The sequence below is a fragment of the Brassica rapa genome, chromosome A09, assembly GCF_000309985.2.
Source record: "Brassica rapa cultivar Chiifu-401-42 chromosome A09, CAAS_Brap_v3.01, whole genome shotgun sequence".
Lineage (NCBI taxonomy): Eukaryota > Viridiplantae > Streptophyta > Magnoliopsida > Brassicales > Brassicaceae > Brassica > Brassica rapa.
The window spans coordinates 43,789,571-43,811,086 of NC_024803.2; the positions used below are offsets into that span (position 1 = coordinate 43,789,571).

Sequence of the window (21,516 nt, forward strand, 5' to 3'; positions counted from 1 at the left end):
ACAAGACTGCTTGATTATTTATGATCCGTCTCCCGTAAATTTCGAATGTAAATTTAATCTGTCTGTGATATCATCACACAAGAACTGTCATGATTGTTGATAATTTATTTACATGCTAGGCGGTTTTTGTTGTCGTTATTGATGGGTGATTCGTAAATAATTCTCCAACGGTAAATTCTTTCTTGAACCAAATAAGATAAAGTCGGTCGAGAAGACTTGTAAGTTCTACATTCTCTGTTATAATCAAATGATTAAAAAACTGTCCATGTGAAATCAAGTAGTAATTAAACAATACCCGAAATATAAGTTTTTTTGTAGTAATTAAACATATCCGAAATATAAGTTTTTTTGGTAGTAATTAAACATATACTAAACCGAACAAATAAACAAGCCGAAATTCATTAAATAAAAACCCGAATTCCTCTCACATCTGATGTGTTTGTTCCCCCCCTTGTCTTCACGGTAACGCAAACGGGTCCAGCCACTAGCTCCAGCGGGTTCTTTGGGCTTTGGATAGGGCAAGGCCTTGACCACCAGTGTGCAGCCTCCTAGGTCAGATCCAGACAGCTGAACCGCACGGTGGTTGGAGCCTAGTCCGTAGAAATAGACGAGGGCACGGCTGATAAAAAAAAATAAAAATGGTTACTAAGCGAATTGGGTTTTGTAACAAAACTGGAGAAAGGTTCTAACTTCTAACCTGTTGAGAAGGAAAACATCGGTAATCTCGCCACATGTGGAGAAATGGTTACTCAAAGCATTCTTGATATCATCTCTAGGAAGAGAAGTGTCATATCCAGTCACGGATACGCCTTCGCTACTGCAAGAGTAAAAAAACACTGCATTGTATTAACACAACTTGCATAAGTAAGAAAATGTGAATAGCATAAATAAAACTTACCGGTTTCTTTGATCATGTGCAACGTGCCTAGCAGCGAGTACATCAGTACTCAACCCAGTGCTGAGGTCACTGAGTCCTGGAGGCAAACTCGTAACGACAATCTTCTTTCCTCCAATATCACTTCCATCGAGTTGCAAGGCTTTGTCTCCTGCGCCTTCTCCACGCAGGATAACAATGCACGACCTCTGGAGCTCATTTGTTACTGGATCGCTGCGAATCTGGATGTTGTGGAATTCTCCACATGCCTTGAAAAGACTCTCCAAAGCCCGGTAGAGTTCAATGGGTTGAAGGGAAGTGTCGTACCCTTCAACACCGATCCTTATCCTGAATTTTTAAATAGAACCAATTAGCAAACACATTTGAAAGTGAAGTTATTTTATTTCTCTTTTATTAGCAGGTCGAACAAAAAACCAAAGATTCAAACCAAGAAGGCCTAGCTACTACAATCAAAACGACCAAGAACATCAAGCAGAGAATAAAATAAAAAATTAAAGCAGTGGTTGGAATCAGACTTCTCACTTCAAACTAGCCACAGCATGTCATTCAGAATCATAAATATATACACATATATTAGCTAGACAAAAGCTGGATATTCCCACGAATATAGCTATTCAATTTAAACCAAATAATAGAAAATTTATTGGTATCAACATTACACAAAAATGGTTTTTTTACACAAAAACCAATGGTTTTTTTGTTCGACCTGCTAATTATCTATCAACAATACACAACAAAAAAAAAAACAGAAATTTATTTTCACCTGCTTTTGACGTAATCATAGTACGACTTCACGACCTCTAGATGTGCATCAGCGGAGAACGGCCTCTTCCACTAAAATTATTTAAAAAAATGTAATTAGAATCCTTTAAAAAGTATATACATATGTATTATTAATTTAAAAAGTACAATCGCCGACAAAAAAACAAGAACAAAAGAGTTAGGAGAAGGTTTGGGTAAGAGAGATAGAGAAGAAACATGCACTAAGTTTGGGAAGAAACATGCACCAAGTCTTTGAAGCTCTGAACAATAATCAAAAGCAAAGAAGGAGAGGGCCAAAGTGACGACGCGTTAGATGCGCGGAGAAGAAAAAACTCACCGTGAACGGAGCAGAAACCCGAGGAGAAGATCTGGATCTCTCCATCGACTCCTTGACAAAATTGGCGAAAGGAGATCCTTCCATGGACGATGAGATCGATGCTTTTGTCTCTAGGGATTTTAGGAAGAATATCTTATTTTCTGACTCAAACTTGCAGGGACTTTATACTTGTTTTTTTTTTGTTAGTGATTTAAAGGTTATTATTAATATAAATTTATAGTTAAAGCGAAAACATTCTTTTTTCTTTTTGTACTTTGGAAAAAAGATAGTGGATGGTATTTGTGGTAAAATTCGAAAGAGTCGTGTAGAGAAAATGAAGTTTTTTTTGGAAAGAGAAATGTAAAACGCAAATATATATTTTTGTAGGTTGAAGAAAAATATATTGGAGAGCTTTTCTTGTAAAATAGTGGTTAGATAAAATTAAAGTCTTTTGAAGTAAAAGAAAAGTAAAAAAGCTAAAGAGTGAAAAGTTTTAAGAGGTAAAATAAATGTAAAATGTGAATTATCAATTTTGGTATGTTGAAAGTTAGTTTTTACGGTAAAAGTTTTCACGAAAAAAAAACTAAATTTATCTATTTGGGTACGTTGAATATATGTAACGGAAAGCAAATAAAATAAGAATGGGTATACTAAGTTTTAAAAAAATAATATTTCGAACGTTGTAAACAAAGTTTTCTTTTTCTACAATTAAACTAAAATCCAATTATTTATTTGGGTACGATGAATATATGTGACGGAGAACAAAAAAGGTAAGATTGGGTATACAAGTTAAAAAATTATCTATTTGGGACGTTGAAAAAAGAGCTTTCTTCTTCTACAATTAAACTAAAACCGAAAGTTGTACTACTCAATAGTGATTAAAATCTGACTAGTGATAAAGTTAAAAAAAATTGGATAATTTAATAGAATTGAGTGGAATTTAAATCTAGACCTAAATACACTGTTATTGGATTGGGTATTTGGTAAATAAAATTTAAATCCATTGAAAACCCGTGGTATTCAATACTGTATTTTTTAGATTTAGTTATAATTCAGTTATGGTGAATTTTAATGGAATTCAATATTTCTTTTTGACTAAAACAAATCTACTTTTTCTATCAAGACTTTGTAGGAAATGAGACTTGAATATCTTTTCCATCAAATTACTTGCATACTTTAATTCCAATATTTATTCTAATTATCCAATTCAATAACACCCCTAAATCTGATTAGTGACTAAGACCACCATTATCGTGGTTTCTCCGCTTGGTTTTTAAATAATGGGTCATTTAATTAAATCATAACTAATTAAAAAATTGTAACTGATCCTTAATATGAGTCAATTTGTAACTGATACTTAATATGAGTCTTTCGTGACCGATTACAAAAGAGTTTCAAGGGATACGTGTCATATGTGTCAGCAAGTAAACAAGGAAAGGTGGGTTTTTTTCTTCCTCTCTATCTTTTCTTTCTTTGTTTATTTTTTTTATTTTTCATTTTTTTTTCTTTGTTTTTTCGTTACACTCAATTTGATGTTTCAGAGTTGCAACAACTCAATTTGATGTTTCAGAGTTGCAACAAGCCGAAGATAACAGAAGTTCACATGTGGATCTCACGTATTCTACAGATATTCCAACAAATATCATCAATATGATGGGTGTTTGAACTAAATTAATGATAGACAAATGCAGCAACAAGTGAAAGCTGATTTAGTTGAACATGTATGGAGTAAATTTGGACGTGATGAAGACGACAACTGAGCTCGGATATCGTTTATTTTACTAATCTTTGTTTTCATGTTTTTTAATTTTAAAATCTATGTTGAAAATTATATCTTTTAATACATTTTATTAAAGAAATAAATTTTATCTTGTAATTTTTTTAAAAAAATCTTAATTTAAGAAACTATCATTGGAAGTACAAAATCGAACAGTTTCTTAACAGGGTTTCTTAACTCCACTTAAGTATATTTATATATTTAAATAATCTTTAGAAAACACTAATGAGTTTCTGTGGATAATCATACTTTATGATTATTGGTAAAACCATGTAAGATGTTCTTAAAGAAAAAAATATATTATATTAAAGGCTTATTTGTGATATAACCATAAAAAAAGTTAAATTAGTTTTGTAGAAAAAGGTTAGAGAGAGATAAGAAGAAAACAGAGGAGAGAGAGGATGATTTTGTTTATATAATGAATTAGGGGTTTTTGTTTGGTTATACCACCTAATTTCCCTTATATTAATGTATTTTTTTTTCTTTATAAAACATAACCAATTAATATATGACACATATGTGTGTCAAAATAGGAACCGTTTCTTAAAATTAATAATTAAGAACCTTTCAATTTTTCTTTCTTAACTTTTTATTATTTTAATTGTTTTAATCATAGGAATTTTTGTTAAGAACCCATGAATTATCATGCTCTAACTGATTCAAAATATATACTGATCCTTTATATTAAATTAGGAGAGTAGGAGCAATAATATACAACTAGCTACCATAGATACTAACTGATTACATGTATTGAATCAAAACTCTCTATTGGTATCTTAGCTCTCCAATAATCATTTGATTTTAACATGAACTATCTAAATAATCAGAAAGAGATACATGAGTTTAATTAAGTACTGGATGCAAGAAAAAAAATGATGAATGAAGAGTTTGTGGTTAAAGCGTGGGTTGATATAGTTTTTGCGGTAAAAGTAGGTTGAAGAAATAAAGTTTTCTGGTTAAAAGTAAAAAAAAATCTATATATATGTTCGTTGAAAGAATGGGACGGAGAGTAATTAAGGTAAAAATTTAAAGTTTATGTAATAAAATCAATTACTTTAGTTATGCTAATATATTATATTTAACCAAAATTACATTCTTAAGAAAGTCTTATACTTTCAGAAACAGAAATTAATTACTTCAGTATGGTAATATATTATATTTAACCAAAATTATCATTTTTAAAAAATATTATATATATAATTTATTAATATCTAATAAATAAAACATTAAACTATATTTACTTATAAGAATACTAAAATTATTTTAAAATTATATGATACATTGGTTATATTTAAAATATTTAATCTAAAAATAGATATATAAAAGGTATGAAATAAAAGTAAAACTACCAGTTATCAAATCTAAAAGTTAGTTTTTATGTATTCTTTTGGTGAACCCAACATTATATGTCATATTGACCAAAAAAATTATAACTTAATGTATAAGTAGAATTATAATTATGAAAAATTATTAGTTACTCATAAAAATCTGTATATATAAATAAATAAACAGAAAAATATTAAATAACTGGCTTGTTATATATCATAGATTTTTTAAAAGTGATAAAACTAATAAATTTTATTTATTTAATAGTTAATAAATTTTATTTATTTAATAGTTTAAAAGATAAAATTATGTATTGTTGTGGTTACGAAACATTGTCATTAACATGTATGCCACATCATTTTAATATATATTGCATACAAAACTAAAAATATGAAAGATTAAACATAACGGGAGTAATCAGGACATGCAGAAACAGTTCCAGAAAAAAAAAAGACATGCAAAAATTCTGAAAGCCATTATTAGTCCCAAAAAAAAAAGACATGCAGTACATAACTGAAAACTATGTTGGCAATTTATAATGGTTTTCTTTTGACTTTATTGTGACGGTCCTAGTTGTCTCCATAACTAGGTCGTTTTCCATTGTATGAAAAAAATATTTTTTTCATATACAAAATGCAATTTTTTTTACTTATTATTTATGGTTGTGACGCAAAAAATTCCTAACTGTTCAAGAACTGTATGTTATTACGGTGTTACCACACTAATCTTCAAGAGGCATTGACTACTTAGCATTGAAAAGATTTTTTTGGAGTGACGCACTTTTAGTTATGAATCAGCTAGTTCTTTTTTTTTTGATAAAAGAATCAGGTAGTTCTTTCTTACCGATAATGCCATTTAGAACCAAAATACAGAAACAGAATCCTTCACGCGTTTCAGTAAGTGATTAGGTCTTTATCATAATGGTTGCATTGGCTTTGTCTAGTAGACACAAACGAATATTTGCAATTTAATAATTATAGTGTTCACATATTATGCATTCTCATATAGTTTTATTAGAAGCTGAAACTTTTTTTTTTATGGTTGACACATTACACCAAAAGTAATAGATATCGCGATTATATAGATAGGGGGTAGAGATAGAAGCATCGCCATAGCAGGCTCTAGATCATTTCGGCACCGATCACATCATTATATATGCTCCGATTAACTCCACAAACTGATCAATGACTCCCATGCCCAATTCAACGTGCATGAAACCACCGTCGATTAAGCCAGAACTGTCTCGAAACCTGACATAAGGAACTCCTTGAGACTTGCCTATACCAGTAGCAAACATAGCATGGCAACCTGGGCAATGAGAAAGCAGTTCCGTGATAGTTGGACAATATATCTTCTGCAAAAAAAAAAATTAAAATAAATGAAACTAAAATTCAAGTTAACAGCAAAATATATATAGCTTTCAACTCACGTTTTCAGGGAAGTTTCCAGGGGCTAAGAACTCAGATAAAGAAGCATAGTTTGGGATGTGGAAGCAGTAACTGGGGAATAACGCATTACATCAATAAATTTAGTTTCAAACTCTTCAGCATTCCGATATAGATCAAGAGTATGAACTCTCATATCGGTAACAACGAACCTACGGATTCCACTCTATATAGAAAAAGAAAGAAGAGGTAGTTATTATCATACAAAAAGAAACCAATATAGTATAAGTTACATTTACTTACCGGAAGTGGTATTGCCGGGAGCCTTAAAAACTGAGCAAACAATCTTTGATAATCATCATCCAGGACCATACCCTCATACATCAGGAAGGGCCTAACCGATTCGAGGAAAGGGATGCCCAAGGTGTCTGTTAGCGTAGAAAACTCGCTCATGTACTGGACCAAGTATGTCACGGAGATAGACTCTGGACCAATCAAGTTCGCAATGCGACAAGCCGCATTCATGTCCCGCATAAGAGAATACGCCCAACCGGTGCTATAAAACTGTACCCACGGGAAGTCGTCGACGAGTTGATAAACATCTTCCCAATTTGTGGACAAAGTCATATTCTGCAACAGGAAATCAATATATAAGATTTTTTAAAATCCGAACCAACAGAAATGATATTAAGCAATGTCATTTGTTCATGTAAAAAAGAAAACAAGAAGAAGATTAAGATCACTAAAAATAAATAACTTACGTATCTTGCTTGAGAGGAAAAAAATATGTTGAAAAAAATGAGAGTGGAGATTTATCGTTGAAGTGTGGGTAGATATAATGAACTTTTTTGAAGGAAAAAATAAATAAATAAAAAGTTAAAAGTTTTAAGAGGTAAAATAAATGTAAGAAGTGAATTATCTATTTTTGCATGTTGAAAGTTAGTTTTTGCGGTAAAAGTTTTCATAAAAAAAGCAAAATTATCTATATATTTGCGTACGTTGAATAAATGAGACCGAGAGAAAATAAGGTAAGAGTGGGTTTACAAGTTAAAAAATTATCTATTTTGGACGTTGAGAAAAGAGTTTTCTTCTACAATTAAAATAAAATCCAAAGTTTTATTACTCAACAGTGATCAAAATCTGACTAGTGATAAAGTTTTTTTATAAAAAAATCTGACTAGTGACTACTAACTGATTCACAATACTGATCCTTTATATTAAATTAGGAGAGTAGGAACAATAATATAAAACCAGCTACAATATATACTAACTGATTACATGTATTGAATCAAAACTCTATTGGTATCTTAGCGCTTCAATAATCATTTGATTTTAACATGAACTATCAAAAGAATCAGAAACAGATACATGAGTTTTTTTTTTATCAAAAAAAGAGATACATGAGTTTAAGTACTAGATGCAAAGAAAAAAAATGATGAATGAAGAGTTTGTGGTTAAAGTATGGGTTGATATACTGATTTTATTTTTTGGAAAAAAAGAAGTAAAAAACAATGTTCGTATGTTGGAAGATAGTTTTTGCGGTAAAAGTAGGTTGAAGAAATAAAGTTTCCTGGTAATATAAAAGTAAAAAAAAATCTCTATATCTATTCGATGGAAAAATGGGACGGAAATCAATTAAGGTAAAAATTTAAAGTTTATGTATTTAGGTACGTTAAAAAAAGAGTTTTCTTCTTCTTAAATTAAACTAGAATCCAAAGTTCCATTACTCATAGTGATTGATATCTGACTACAAACTGATTCACACAATACTGAACTGATCCTTATATTAAACTCGGAGAGAGTAGGATCAATAATATACAACCAACAAGTCAAAAAACTCTCTTGGTATCTTAACTCTCTAATAATTTCTTAACATTTTTACCAAAAAAAAAACTCTCTAATAATCTTTTGGTTTTAACATGATCTATCTAAATAAACAGAAAGAGATACGTGAGTTTAGGTACTAGACAAAGAAAAAGGATAATATATTATTGCTTTATAACCAATGGAATGAATCATTTTGTTTGACTTTGACGATCTCCATAAAACATGAATTAGACGTAGATTGAGTCGGTGTAGATTTGATCAATTAGTTGCATTATATTTTATCTCAAGGCTCTACGCTGGGCATCAGAGATTTAAATCGGTAATTGTTTCAATCCCCATGGCCGACCCTGGTGGTGACCACTGGAGCGTTGCTAGCCGATAGATCAAATACCTTGGTGATTGATCCTTGGTTTGTAAATTGGAAAGAAAGCACGGAACATTCATTACACCAGTTATCGGCAAAACATCCATTCAATCCTTGCTTCGAGTTTCAAGTTTTGGCATACGAAGATTAACACACTAATTACTGAAAATTAACATTATTATTATTAAGAAAGACACAATGTTAAGTCTGTCATCAGACCCAAAAACAAGAAAAGAAACTCATTCTTAGAACAACTCTAAAAATGAATTTACACCAAAAAATTCTTGGAGCTATGTGTACCTGTATATGTCTCACTAATTTTTGAGCTCCGTTTTTAACAGGTCTTCCACATGTTGCATTTCAATCTAAAAGCCTTGGAGCTCTGTGCAAGAGTAAGAATCCAATCCTTGCTGGTCTGATCTTTCCTCCCAGTCCTGAACCAACTTTTATTTCCTCTAAGCATTGGTTTTTGATGTTCGTCTTATATGCATCGTGCAGAAAGTTGCAGCTGCATCAAGTAACATAAGAAGGGCTATATCTTCATGCAGGTGAATTCAACATTTTTAAGTTTTTGTTTTCTTAGTTTTGGAAGCACGAGTGATATGATATTAATATCAAGGACTCCTGCAGACCTGGTCTAATTGCATTGCTCGTATTGTCCTAAATGTTACAGGTGAGGATGGATCATATGGCTGATGAATTATCTAAGACGTTTAAGTCTCCTCTATTGAATTATCGAACTCGATGTTGACGAGAAGGTGGCCTGTGGATGGAACTGGGATGAAGATTAGCTCTGTTTCTTTCACCATCTCTCTCTGTTTGTTCTAGTGGTTTACAGAAACTTATCACTTGTCACAACATTTGGTTCGTTCGAGAGCCGTGTGACAAATAATAACTGCCAATAATGTTTTTAAATGTCTACTTCTTGACCAAACTTTTGGTTTGTTTTTAATATTACACTTTTGGTGAGATGAGTGAGATAAGCTGTTAATATTATTTGTTTAAGTTTAAATTACGAGTCTTCGTGATGATAATCAAAAGTGATGCCCAAGAATGCAGTGGCGGATGATGAATTTCTACCCGGGACAAAACCACAAAACACCAGTAATATGCGTATGATGAAATTTGACTTTATTTTTAACGATTCTCTAGTGTGCAACTGAATTACTGATGTACGGAAAACCTCCAACGAAATTTGACAAAGCTTAATCGAATTTTAGCCACATTATTCGATGTTTCACGATATTTTTTCATTATTGAATGACTGATGTACGGGTCTCTCTCATTAGTCATGTTCTTATCAAATAACACGAATAGACCTAGTTGATCTATCAACCCACCCAAAGACATATCGATTTGAGTCAATGGGCTTCTGACTCTTTTTCCACAAAATAAACAATTACAGCCAAAATAACAGTTACTAATAAAATGTTTTACAGTCTCGTACTAATACTCAATAGGACGAAAAGAGGATTGAACATTCGTATTTAGCAGTTCAGCGTGGAACAAGACTCCTTGATTATTTATGATCCGTCTCCCGTAAATTTCGAATGTAAATTTAATCTGTCTGTGATATCATCACACAAGAACTGTCATGATTGTTGATAAATTTATTTACATGTTAGGCGGTTTTTGTTGTCGTTATTGATGGGTGATTCGTAAAGAATTCTCCAACGACAAATTCTTTCTTGGACCAAATAAGATAAAGTCGGTCGAGAAGACTTGTAAGTTCTACATTCTCTGTTATAATCAAATGATTAAAAAACTGTCCATGTGAAATCAAGTAGTAATTAAACAATACCCGAAAGGGAAATTGGGCTGTATAACCACCAAAAAAATTATAATTCAATCTCTAACTAAAAACCTTATTTTTTCACTGTATCATGTGTCTTTTATATAATATTTTCGTATTGCCCTCTGGTAAAACCTGCAGAAAAAAAAATTAATAATCATTATATTTTAAAAATAATTTGTGTCCAGTAGAAAGTCACACATCCACACATAATTTTTTCTTCTTCTTCTTTCCTGTTTCTTCGTGTTCCTCTCTCTCTCTCTCTCAAATTTCTGTTTTTTTTATACAACGAACACATAAATCTCTGTCACATAGCTTCAATCACCTCTACATGTACAACCAGCACAACCATCATCATCATCGTTTGTTTCATCGCCGCCACCGTATTTGCTCCGTCATCATCTCCGTAATTTTTACCTTTCTTCTTTTTCGAGAAATTAAATCGTTTGATTCTCAGATTTGGGAGAGAGCAATGAGACGGACACGATTATCAGAGTTGATTTTTGCAAGAGTATAACATCTTTGCATTCTCGGTGGGTGGCTGAAGGGGAGGTTTCTCTGATTGTGAAATCGATGGTGTCTTGTTTGACGGAAGAGGAAACACGGCAACATGAAGTAACAACGGCCAGTTCTTCTTCCCAGATGTGTCTTGTTGTTTTCTACTTTTTGTTACTATACTATTTTATTATGTTCTATTCCATTTGACGATTAATAAAGAGTGTTCTATTTTGTTTAGAAATATATTTTGTAATTTTCTTAATATCTAACTATCATTACATGTTTTGAATCTGTAAAAACCGTACTATGATTTATATTGTATAGTTTAATATTATATAATATGATTTAATATTGCATAATATTGCATACATTTTTATATTTTGATATTTGGGTTTAGGGTTTAGTGATTATAGTTTAGGGTTTACTAATTAGAAGGTGAGGGGTTATGGTTGGAGTCATTATTAACTTCTTTCATGCAATCATAGATATTTCATAATTTTACCAGTATGTACTATTCTATTTATTTTGTTCCATTCTATTTGGGTTTAGGGTTTATATTTGGATTTATGGTTTATATTTGGGTTTAGGTTCGCTGATTAGAGTTTAGGGTTTAGTATTTTAGGGGATGGGGTGGGGTTGGGATAAAGTTTAGGGTTCACTGATTAGAGTTGAGGATTTAGTATTGGAACTACATTTTCTCTATTTCTATTCTATATGACTCATGTAGAATGGTAATGTATTTTACTGGCATTTTAAAATTTGAGTTTAGTTTATGGAAAATTGGGGTTAAACACAGGTTAAGGTTTAGATTTTGATATTTGGGTTCATATTTGTTCCATTCTATTTGGGTTTAGGGTTTATATTTGGATTTATGGTTTATATTTGGGTTTAGGTTCGCTGATTAGTGTTTAGGGTTTAGTATTTTAGGGGATGGGGTGGGGTTGGGATAAAGTTTAGGGTTCACTGATTAGAGTTGAGGATTTAGTATTGGAACTACATTTTCTCTATTTTTATTCTATATGACTCATGTAGAATGGTAATGTATTTTACTGGCATTTTAAAATTTGACTTTAGTTTATGGAAAATTGGGGTTAAACACTGGTTAAGGTTTAGATTTTGATATTTGGGTTAACGTTTAGTGATTAGAGTATAGGGTTTAGGGTTTATTATTTAGAAGGTGAGGAAGTATGGTTGGGATCAATATTAACCTCTTCCATAAAATCATAGACATTTCATATTTTCACCAATATGTACTATGTTATTTATTTTGTTTCATTATATTTGGGTTTAGGGTTTATGTTTTAGTTTAGGGTTTATATTTACGTAAGGGTTTAGTAATTCGGGTCTAGGGTTTAGCATTTAGAAAGTGACGGTATGTTTGAGGTTAACATTAATTTCTTCAATGTAATTATAGACATTTCATAATTTTTTCAATATGTATTATGTTATTTAGTTTTTTCTATTTTATTTGGATTTTGGTTTGAAATTTAGATTTATTATTTATATTTGGGTTTAGGATTTATTGATTAGAGTTTATGATTTAGTATTTAGGGGTTAAGGTGTGATTAGAATAAGGTTTAGTATCTAGGGTTTGGGGTTGGGATATGTTTAGTATTACAGATTGTAAATTATGTTATATAATCTATACTATTTCGGTTATATGGAATAGAGCATTCGGTGTATGTGACTAATAAAAGTGTAACGTGGATGATTTTTTCTTTCTAATGAAATAAGACTACGTGGACACACAGAACACATTATTACCGGATAATGTCAAAGAGAAAAGGTATAACTGGATGAATTAGGGTGTAAATGTTAGTTTCTATATTATGTCAAAATTAATGTCACTCACTTAATTTCTCTTCTAAATATGGCTAGTTGGCAAATAAGCCCTACCCGAAATATAAGTTTTTTTTGTAGTAATTAAACATATCCGAAATATAAGTTTTTTTGGTAGTAATTAAACATATACTAAACCGAACAAATAAACAAGCCGAAATTCATTAAATAAAAACCCGAATTCCTCTCACATCTGATGTGTTTGTTCCCCCCCTTGTCTTTGCGAGAGTAGCCAACCTAAAACGGTAACGCAAACGGGTCCAGCCACTAGCTCCAGCGGGTTCTTTGGGCTTTGGATAGGGCAAGGCCTTGACCACCAGTGTGCAGCCTCCTAGGTCAGATCCAGACAGCTGAACCGCACGGTGGTTGGAGCCTAGTCCGTAGAAATAGACGAGGGCACGGCTGATAAAAATAAATAAAAATGGTTACTAAGCGAATTGGGTTTTGTAACAAAACTGGAGAAAGGTTCTAACTTCTAACCTGTTGAGAAGGAAAACATCGGTAATCTCGCCACATGTGGAGAAATGGTTACTCAAAGCATTCTTGATATCATCTCTAGGAAGAGAAGTGGCATATCCAGTCACGGATACGCCTTCGCTACTGCAAGAGTAAAAAAAATTGCATTGTATTAACACAACTTGCGTAAGTAAGAAAATGTGATTAGCATAAATAATAACTTACCGGTTTCGTAGATGATGTGCAACGTGCCTAGCAGCGAGTACATCAGTACTCAACCCAGTGCTGAGGTCACTGAGTCCTGGAGGCAAACTCGTAACGACAATCTTCTTTCCTCCAATATCACTTCCATCGAGTTGCAAGGCTTTGTCTCCTGCGCCTTCTCCACGCAGGATAACAATGCACGACCTCTGGAGCTCATTTGTTACTGGATCGCTGCGAATCTGGATGTTGTGGAATTCTCCACATGCCTTGAAAAGACTCTCCAAAGCCCGGTAGAGTTCAATGGGTTGAAGGGAAGTGTCGTACCCTTCAACACCGATCCTTATCCTGAATTTTTAAATAGAACCAATTAGCAAACACATTTGAAAGTGAAGTTATTTTATTTCTCTTTTATTAGCAGGTCGAACAAAAAAACAAAGATTCAAACCAAGAAGGCCTAGCTACTACAATCAAAACGACCAAGAACATCAAGCAGAGAATAAAATAAAAAATTAAAGCAGTGGTTGGAATCAGACTTCTCACTTCAAACTAGCCACAGCATGTCATTCAGAATCATAAATATATACACATATATTAGCTAGACAAAAGCTGGATATTCCCAAAATATAGCTATTCAATTTAAACCAAATAATATAAAATTTATTGGTATCTAATTATCTATCAACATTACACAAAAAAAAAACAGAAATCTATTTTCACCTGCTTTTGGCGTAATCATAGTACGATTTCATGACGTCTAGATATTCATCACCGGAGAACGCCCTCTTCCCCTAAAATTATTAAAAAAATGTAATTAGAATCCTTTAAAAAGTATATACATATGTATTATTAATTTAAAAAGTACAATCGCCGACAAAAAAACAGGAACAAAAGAGTTAGGAGAAGGTTTGGGTAAGAGAGATAGAGAAGAAACATGCACTAAGTTTGGGAAGAAACATGCACTAAGTCTTTGAAGCTCTGAACAATAATCAAAAGCAAAGAAGGAGAGGGCCAAAGTGACGACGCGTTAGATACGCGGAGAAGAAAAAACTCACCGTGTACGGAGCAGAAACCCGAGGAGAAGATCTGGATCTCTCCATCGACTCCTTGACAAAATTGGCGAAAGGAGATCCTTCCATGGACGATGAGATCGATGCTTTTGTCTCTAGGGATTTTAGGAAGAATATCTTATTTTCTGACTCAAACTTGCAGGGACTTTATACTTATTTTTTTTTGTTAGTGATTTAAAGGTTATTATTAATATAAATTTATAGTTAAAGCGAAAACATTCTTTTTTCTTTTTGTACTTTGGAAAAAAGATAGTGGATGGTATTTGTGGTAAAATTCTAAAGAGTCGTGTAGAGAAAATGAAGTTTTTTTTGGAAAGAGAAATGTAAAACGCAAATATATATTTTTGTAGGTTGAAGAAAAATATATTGGAGAGCTTTTCTTGTAAAATGGTGGTTAGAGAAAATTAAAGTCTTTTGAAGAAGTAAAAGAAAGTAGAAAAGCTAAAGAGTGAAATGTTTTAAGAGGTAAAATAAATGTAAAAAGTGAATTATCAATTTTCGTATGATGAAAGTTAGTTTTTACGGTAAAAATTTTCACGAAAAAAAAGGGGTACGTTGAATATATGTAACGGAGAGAAAATAAAATAAGAATGGGTATACTAAGTTCTAAAAAATTAATATTTCGAACGTTGTAAACAAAAGTTTTTGTTTTCTACAATTAAACTAAAATCCAATTATCTATTTCGGTACGTTGAATATATGTGACGGAGAGCAAAAAAGGTAAGAGTGGGTATACAAGTTAAAAAGTTATCTATTTCAGACGTTGAAAAAAGAGCTTTTTTCTTCTACAATTAAACTAAAACCGAAAGTTGTACTACTCAATAGTGATTTAAATCTGACTAGTGATAAAGTTAAAATAAAAACTGACTAGTGATAAAGTTAAAAAAAATTAGATAATTTAATAGTATTGAGTGGAATTTAAATCTAAACCTAAATCCACTGTTATTGGATTGGGTATTTGGTAAATAAAATTTAAATCCATTGAAAACTTCTGGTATTCAATATTTTTTAGATTTAGTTAAAATTCCGTTATGGTGAATTTTAATGGAATTCAATGTACTTTTTTGACTAAAACAAATCTATTTTTTAATCAAGACTTTGAAGAAAATGGGATTTGGATATCTTTTCCATCAAATTACTTATACTTTAATTCCAATATTTGTTCCAATTATCTAATTCAATAACATCCCTAAATCTGATTAGTGATTACTAAGACTATCATTATCGCGGTTTCTTCACTCGGTTTTTAAATAATGGGTCATTTAATTAAATCATAACTAATTAAAAATTGTAACTGATCTTTAATATGAGTCAATTTGTAACTGATTTTTAATATGAGTCTTTCGTGACCGATTACAAAAGAGTTTCTGGGGATACGTGTCATACGTGTCAGCAAGTAAACGAGGAAAGGTGGGTTTTTTTTCCTTCTTCTCTATCTCTTTTTTCTTTGTTTATTTTTTATTTTATTTTTTTATTTGTTTCTTCGTTACACTCAATTTGATGTTTTAGAGTTCTAACAAACCGAGAATAACGAAAGTTCACATGTGGATCTCACGTATTCTACAGATATCTCTACAAATATCGCCAATGTGATAGGTGTTCGAACTAAATTAGTGATAGACAAATGCATCAACAAGTGAAAGCTGATTTGGTGGAACATGTATTTTGTAAATTTGGACGTGATGAAGATGATAAGTGAGCTCGGATATCGTTTATTTTACTAATTTTTGTTTTATTTTTTTATTATTTTAAAATCTATGTTGAAAATTTTATCTTTTAATACATTTTATTAAATAAATAAATTTTATCTTGTAATTTTTTTTAAAACTATTAATTTAAAAAACTATCATTGGAAGCACAAGATCGAACAGTTTCTTAACAGGATTTCTTAACTCCACTTAAGTATATTTATATATTTAAATAATCTTTAAGAAACACTAATGGGTTTCTGTGGATAATCATGCTCTATGATTATTGGTAAAACGCTGTAAGAGGTTCTTAAAGAAAAAAAATATTATATTAATGTGTTTATTTTTTATTTTTCTTTATAAAACAGAATCAATTAATATATGACACATATGTGTGTCAGAATAGGAACCGTTTCTTAAAATTAATAATTAAGAACCTTTCAATTTTTTCTTTCTTAACTTTTTATTATTTTAATTGTTTTAATTATAGGAATTTGTGTTAAGAACCCATGAATAATCATGTTTTAACTTATTCAAAATATATACTGATCCTTTATATTAAATTAGGAGAGTATGAGCAATAATATACAACTAGCTACCATAGATACTAACTGATTACATGTATTGAATCAAAACTCTCTATTGGTATCTTAGCTCTCCAATAATCATTTGATTTTAACATGAACTATCTAAATAATCAGAAAGAGATACATGAGTTTAATTAAGTACTGGATGCAAGAAAAAAAATGATGAATGAAGAGTTTGTGGTTAAAGTGTGGGTTGATATAGTTTTTGCGGTAAAAGTAGGTTGAAGAAATAAAGTTTTCTTGTTAGTAGTAAAAAAATTATTTATATATGTTCGTTGAAAGAATGAGACGGAGAGCAATTAAGGTAAAAAATTAAAGTTTATGTAATAAAATCAATTACTTTAGTTATGCTAATATATTATATTTAACCAAAATTACATTCTTAAGCAAGTCTTATACTTTCAGAAACAGAAATTAATTACTTTAGTATGGTAATATATTATATTTAACCAAAATTATCATTTAAAAAAAATATTATATATAAACAATTTATTAATATCTAATAAATAAAACATTAAACTATATTTACTAATAAGAATACTACAATTATATTAAAATTATATGATACACTGGTTATATTTAAAATATTTAATCTAAAAATAGATATATAAAAGGTATGAAATAAAAGTAAAACTACCAGTTATCAAATTTAAAAGTTAGTTTTTATGTATTCTATTGGTGAACCCAACATTATATGTCATATTGACCAAAAAATTATAACTTAATGTATAAGTAGAATTATAATTATGAAAATTATTAGTTACTCATAAAAATCTGTATATATAAATAAATAAACAGAAAAATATAAAATAACTGGCTTGTTATATATCATAGATTTTTTTAAAGTGATACAACTAATAAATTTTATTTATTCAATAGTTTAAAAGATAAAATTATGTATTGTTGTGGTTACGAAACATTGTCATTAACATGTATGCCACATCATTTAATATATTTTTTTTTCACATCATTTTTAATATATATTGCATACAAAACTAAAAAATATGAAAGATTAAACATAACGGGAGAAATCAGGAGATGCAGAAACAGTTCCAGCTTCTAATAAAACTATATATATGAGACATGCAAAAATTCTGAAAGCCATGCAAAAATTCTGAAAGCCATTAGTCCAAAAAAAAAAGACATGCAGTACATAACTGAAAACTATGTTGGCAATTTATAATGGTTTGCTTTTGACTTTATTGTGACGGTCCTAGTTGTCTCCATAACTAGGTCGTTTTCCATTTTCCATTTTATGAAAAAAATATTTTTTTCATATACAAAATACAATTTTTTTTACTTATTATTTATGGTTGTGACGCAAAAAATTCCTAACTGTTCAAGAACTGTATGTTATTACGGTGTTACCACACTGATCTTTAAGAGGCATTGACGACTACTTAGCATTGAAAAGATTTTTTTGGAGTGACCCACTTTTAGTTATGAATCAGTTAGTTCTTTTTTTGTTTTGATAAAAGAATCAGTTAGTTCTTTCTTACCAATAATGCAATTTAGAACCAAAATTCAGAAACATAATCCTTCACGCGTTTCAGTAAGTGATTAGGTCTTTATCATAATGGTTGCATTGGCTTTGTCTAGTAGACACAAACGAATATTTGCAATTTAATAATTATAGTGTTCACATATTATGCATTCTCATATAGTTTTATTAGAAGCTGACACTTTTTTTTATGGTTGACACATTACACCAAAAAAAAAAAAAGCTGACACATTACACCAAAAGTAATAGATATCGCGATTGTATAGATAGGGGGTAGAGATAGAAGCATCGCCGTAGCAGGCTCTAGATCATTTCGGCACCGATCACATCATTATATATGCTCCGATTAACTCCACAAACTGAGCAATGACTCCCATGCCCAATTCAACGTGCATGAAACCACCGTCGATTAAACCAGAACTGTCTCGAAACCTGACAAAAGGAACTCCTTGAGACTTACCTATACCAGTAGCAAACATAGCATGGCTATCTGGGCAATGAGAAAGCAGTTCCGTGATTGTTGGACAATATATCTTCTGCAAAAAAAAAAAATTTAAAAATAAATGAAACTAAAATTCAAGTTAACAGCAAAATATATATAGCTTTCAACTCACGTTTTCAGGGAAGTTTCCAGGGGCTAAGAACTCAGATAGAGAAGCATATTTTGGGATGGAAGCAGTAACTGGGGAATAAGTCATTGCATCAAGAAATTTAGTTTCAAACTCTTCAGCATTCCGATATAGATCAAGAGTATGAACTATCATATCGGTAACAACGAACCTACGGATTCCAGTCTATATAGAAAAAGAAAGAAGAGGTAGTTATTATCATACAAAAAGAAACCAAGTATAAGTTACATTTACTTACCGGAAGTGGTATTGCCGGGGGCCATAAAAACTGAGCAAACAATCTTTGATAATCATCTTCCAGGACCATACCCTCATACATCAGGAAGGGCTTAACCGATTCGAGGAAATGGATGCCAAACGTGTCTGTTAGCGTAGAAAACTCTCTCATGTACTGGACCAAGTATGTCACGGAGAGAGACTCTGCACCAATCAAGTTCGCAATGCGACAAGCCGCATTCATGTGCCGCGTAAGAGAATACGCCCAACAGGTATCATAAAGCTGTACCCACGGGACGTCGTCGACGATTTGATTAACACCTTCCCAATTTATGGACAAAGTCATATTCTGCAACAGGAAATCAATATATAAGATTTTTTAAAATCCGAACCAACAGAAATGATATTAAGCAATGTCATTTGTTCATGTAAAAAAGAAAAGAAGAAGAATAAGATCACTTAAAATAAATAACTTACGTATCTTGCTTGAGAGGAAAAAAGTATGTTGAAAAAAATGATAGTGGAGATTTGTCGTTGAAGTGTGGGTAGATATAATGAATTTTTTTGAAGGAGAAAAAAATAAAAAAAAAAAGTTAAAGAGTTAAAAGTTTTAAGAGGTAAAATAAATGTAAGAAGTGAATTATCTATTTTCGCATGTTGAAAGTTAGTTTTTGCGGTAAAAGTTTTCATAAAAAAAATTAAATTATCTATTTGCGTACGTTGAATAAATGAGACCGAGAGAAAATAAGGTAAGAGTGGATTTACAAGTTAAAAAATTATCTATTTTGGACGTTGAGAAAAGAGTTTTCTTCTTCTACAATTAAAATAAAATCCAAAGTTTTATTACTCAACAGTGATCAAAATCTGACTAGTGATAAAGTTTTTTTATAAAAAAATCTGACTAGTGACTACTAACTGATTCACAATACTGATCCTTTATATTAAATTAGGAGAGTAGAAACAATAATATAAAACCAGCTACAATATATACTAACTGATTACATGTATTGAATCAAAACTCTATTGGTATCTTAGCGCTTCAATAATCATTTGATTTTAACATGAACTATCAAAAGAATCAGAAAGAGATACAAGAGTTTTTTTTTTGATCAAAAAAAGAGATACATGAGTTTAAGTACTAGATGCAAAGAAAAAAAAATGATGAATGAAGAGTTTGTGGTTAAAGTATGGGTTGATATACTGATTTTATTTTTTGGAAAAAAAGAAGTAAAAAACAATGTTCATATGTTGGAAGATAGTTTTTGCGGTAAAAGTAGGTTGAAGAAATAAAGTTTCCTGGTAATATAAAAGTAAAAAAAAATCTCTATATCTATTCGATGGAAAAATGGGACGGAAATCAATTAAAGTAAAAATTTAAAGTTTATGTATTTAGGTACGTTAAAAAAGAGTTTTCTTCTTCTTAAATTAAACTAGAATCCAAAGTTCCATTACTCATAGTGATTGATATCTGACTACAAACTGATTCACACAATACTGAACTGATCCTTATACTAAACTAGGAGAGAGTATGATCAATAATATACAACCAACAAGTCAAAAAACTCTCTTGGTATCTTAACTCTAATAATTTCTTAACATTTTTACCAAAAAAAAACTCTCTAATAATCTTTTGGTTTTAACATGATCTATCTAAATAAACAGAAAGAGATACGTGAGTTTAGGTACTAGACAAAGAAAAATGATAATATATTCTTGCTTTATAACCAATGGAATGAATCATTTTGTTTGACTTTGACGATCTCCATAAAACATGAATTAGACGTAGATTGAGTCGGTAGTGTAGATTTGATCAATTAGTTACATTATATTTTATCTCAAGGCTCTACGTTGGGCATCAGAGATTTAAATCGGTAATTGTTTCAATCCCCATGGCCGACCCTGGTGGTGACCATTGGAGCGTTGCTAGCCGATATATCAAATACATTGGTGATTGATCCTTGGTTTGTAAATTGGAAATAAAGCACGGAACATTCACTACACCAGTTATCGGCAAAACATCCATTCAATCCTTGCTTCGAGTTTCAAGTTTTGGCATACGAAGATTAACACACTAATTACTGAAAATTAACATTATTATTATTAAGAAAGACACAATGTTAAGTCTGTCATCAGACCCAAAAACAAGAAAAGAAACTCATACTTAGAACAACTCTAAAAAGGAATTTACACTAAAAAATTCTTGGAGCTATGTGTACCTGTATATGTCTCACTAATTTTTGAGCTCCGTTCTAACAGGTCTTCCACATGTTGCATTTCAATCTAAAAGCCTTGGAGCTCTGTGCAAGAGTAAGAATCCAATCCTTGCTGGTCTGATATTTCCTCCCAGTCCTGAACCAACTTTTATTTCCTCTAAGCATTGGTTTTTG

The 21,516-nt window shown here is 31.0% G+C and overlaps 2 protein-coding genes across 6 annotated transcripts; both read right to left on the reverse strand.

Moving 5' to 3' along the window:
• Nucleotides 1-235: 235 nt before the first annotated feature.
• LOC103843472 (nucleolin 1) lies at nt 236-14,675 on the reverse strand. 5 transcript variants are annotated; one of them, XM_033280866.1, is made up of 6 exons: nt 14,494-14,675; nt 14,159-14,229; nt 13,463-13,786; nt 13,262-13,399; nt 12,975-13,183; nt 249-430 (listed from the first exon to the last, which is right to left on the reverse strand). In XM_033280866.1, exons 1-6 carry the CDS (start codon nt 14,575-14,577, stop codon nt 402-404), a joined length of 855 nt encoding a protein of 284 aa, XP_033136757.1. In that variant the 5' UTR covers nt 14,578-14,675; the 3' UTR covers nt 249-401. The 5 variants fall into 5 exon arrangements, with proteins under 5 accessions (XP_033136758.1, XP_009118521.2, XP_033136757.1 ...); XM_033280867.1 differs by lacking the exons at nt 12,975-13,183; nt 13,262-13,399; nt 13,463-13,786; nt 14,159-14,229 and adding exons at nt 698-817; nt 899-1,222; nt 1,659-1,729 and having other exon boundaries at nt 236-619; nt 14,494-14,671; XM_009120273.3 differs by lacking the exons at nt 12,975-13,183; nt 13,262-13,399; nt 13,463-13,786; nt 14,159-14,229; nt 14,494-14,675 and adding exons at nt 698-817; nt 899-1,222; nt 1,659-1,729; nt 1,995-2,154 and having other exon boundaries at nt 236-619.
• Nucleotides 14,676-15,792: 1,117 nt separating this feature from the next.
• On the reverse strand, nt 15,793-21,423 carry LOC103843471. The gene is made up of 4 exons (XM_009120206.3): nt 19,607-21,423; nt 19,152-19,478; nt 18,899-19,078; nt 15,793-18,820 (listed from the first exon to the last, which is right to left on the reverse strand). Exons 1-4 carry the CDS (start codon nt 19,817-19,819, stop codon nt 18,608-18,610), a joined length of 933 nt encoding a protein of 310 aa, XP_009118454.2. The 5' UTR covers nt 19,820-21,423; the 3' UTR covers nt 15,793-18,607.
• Nucleotides 21,424-21,516: the final 93 nt, after the last annotated feature.

Excerpts from the sequence above, each read along its gene's own strand:
- LOC103843472 (XM_033280866.1), bottom strand. The coding sequence starts at position 14,577 with ATGGAAGGATCTCCTTTCGCCAATTTTGTCAAGGAGTCGATGGAGAGA. Across the intron at positions 13,400-13,462 it reads GCACATCATCTACGAAACCG|TTTTTTTTACTCTTGCAGTA; the intron begins GTAAGTTATTAT and ends AATACAATGCAA. Across the intron at positions 13,184-13,261 it reads GATGTTTTCCTTCTCAACAG|CCGTGCCCTCGTCTATTTCT; the intron begins GTTAGAAGTTAG and ends TATTTTTATCAG.
- LOC103843471 (XM_009120206.3), bottom strand. The coding sequence starts at position 19,819 with ATGAAAACTTTTACCGCAAAAACTAACTTTCAACATGCGAAAATAGAT. Across the intron at positions 19,479-19,606 it reads TTTCCTCTCAAGCAAGATAC|AATATGACTTTGTCCATAAA; the intron begins GTAAGTTATTTA and ends TTCCTGTTGCAG. Across the intron at positions 19,079-19,151 it reads CCCCGGCAATACCACTTCCG|ACTGGAATCCGTAGGTTCGT; the intron begins GTAAGTAAATGT and ends TTTTCTATATAG.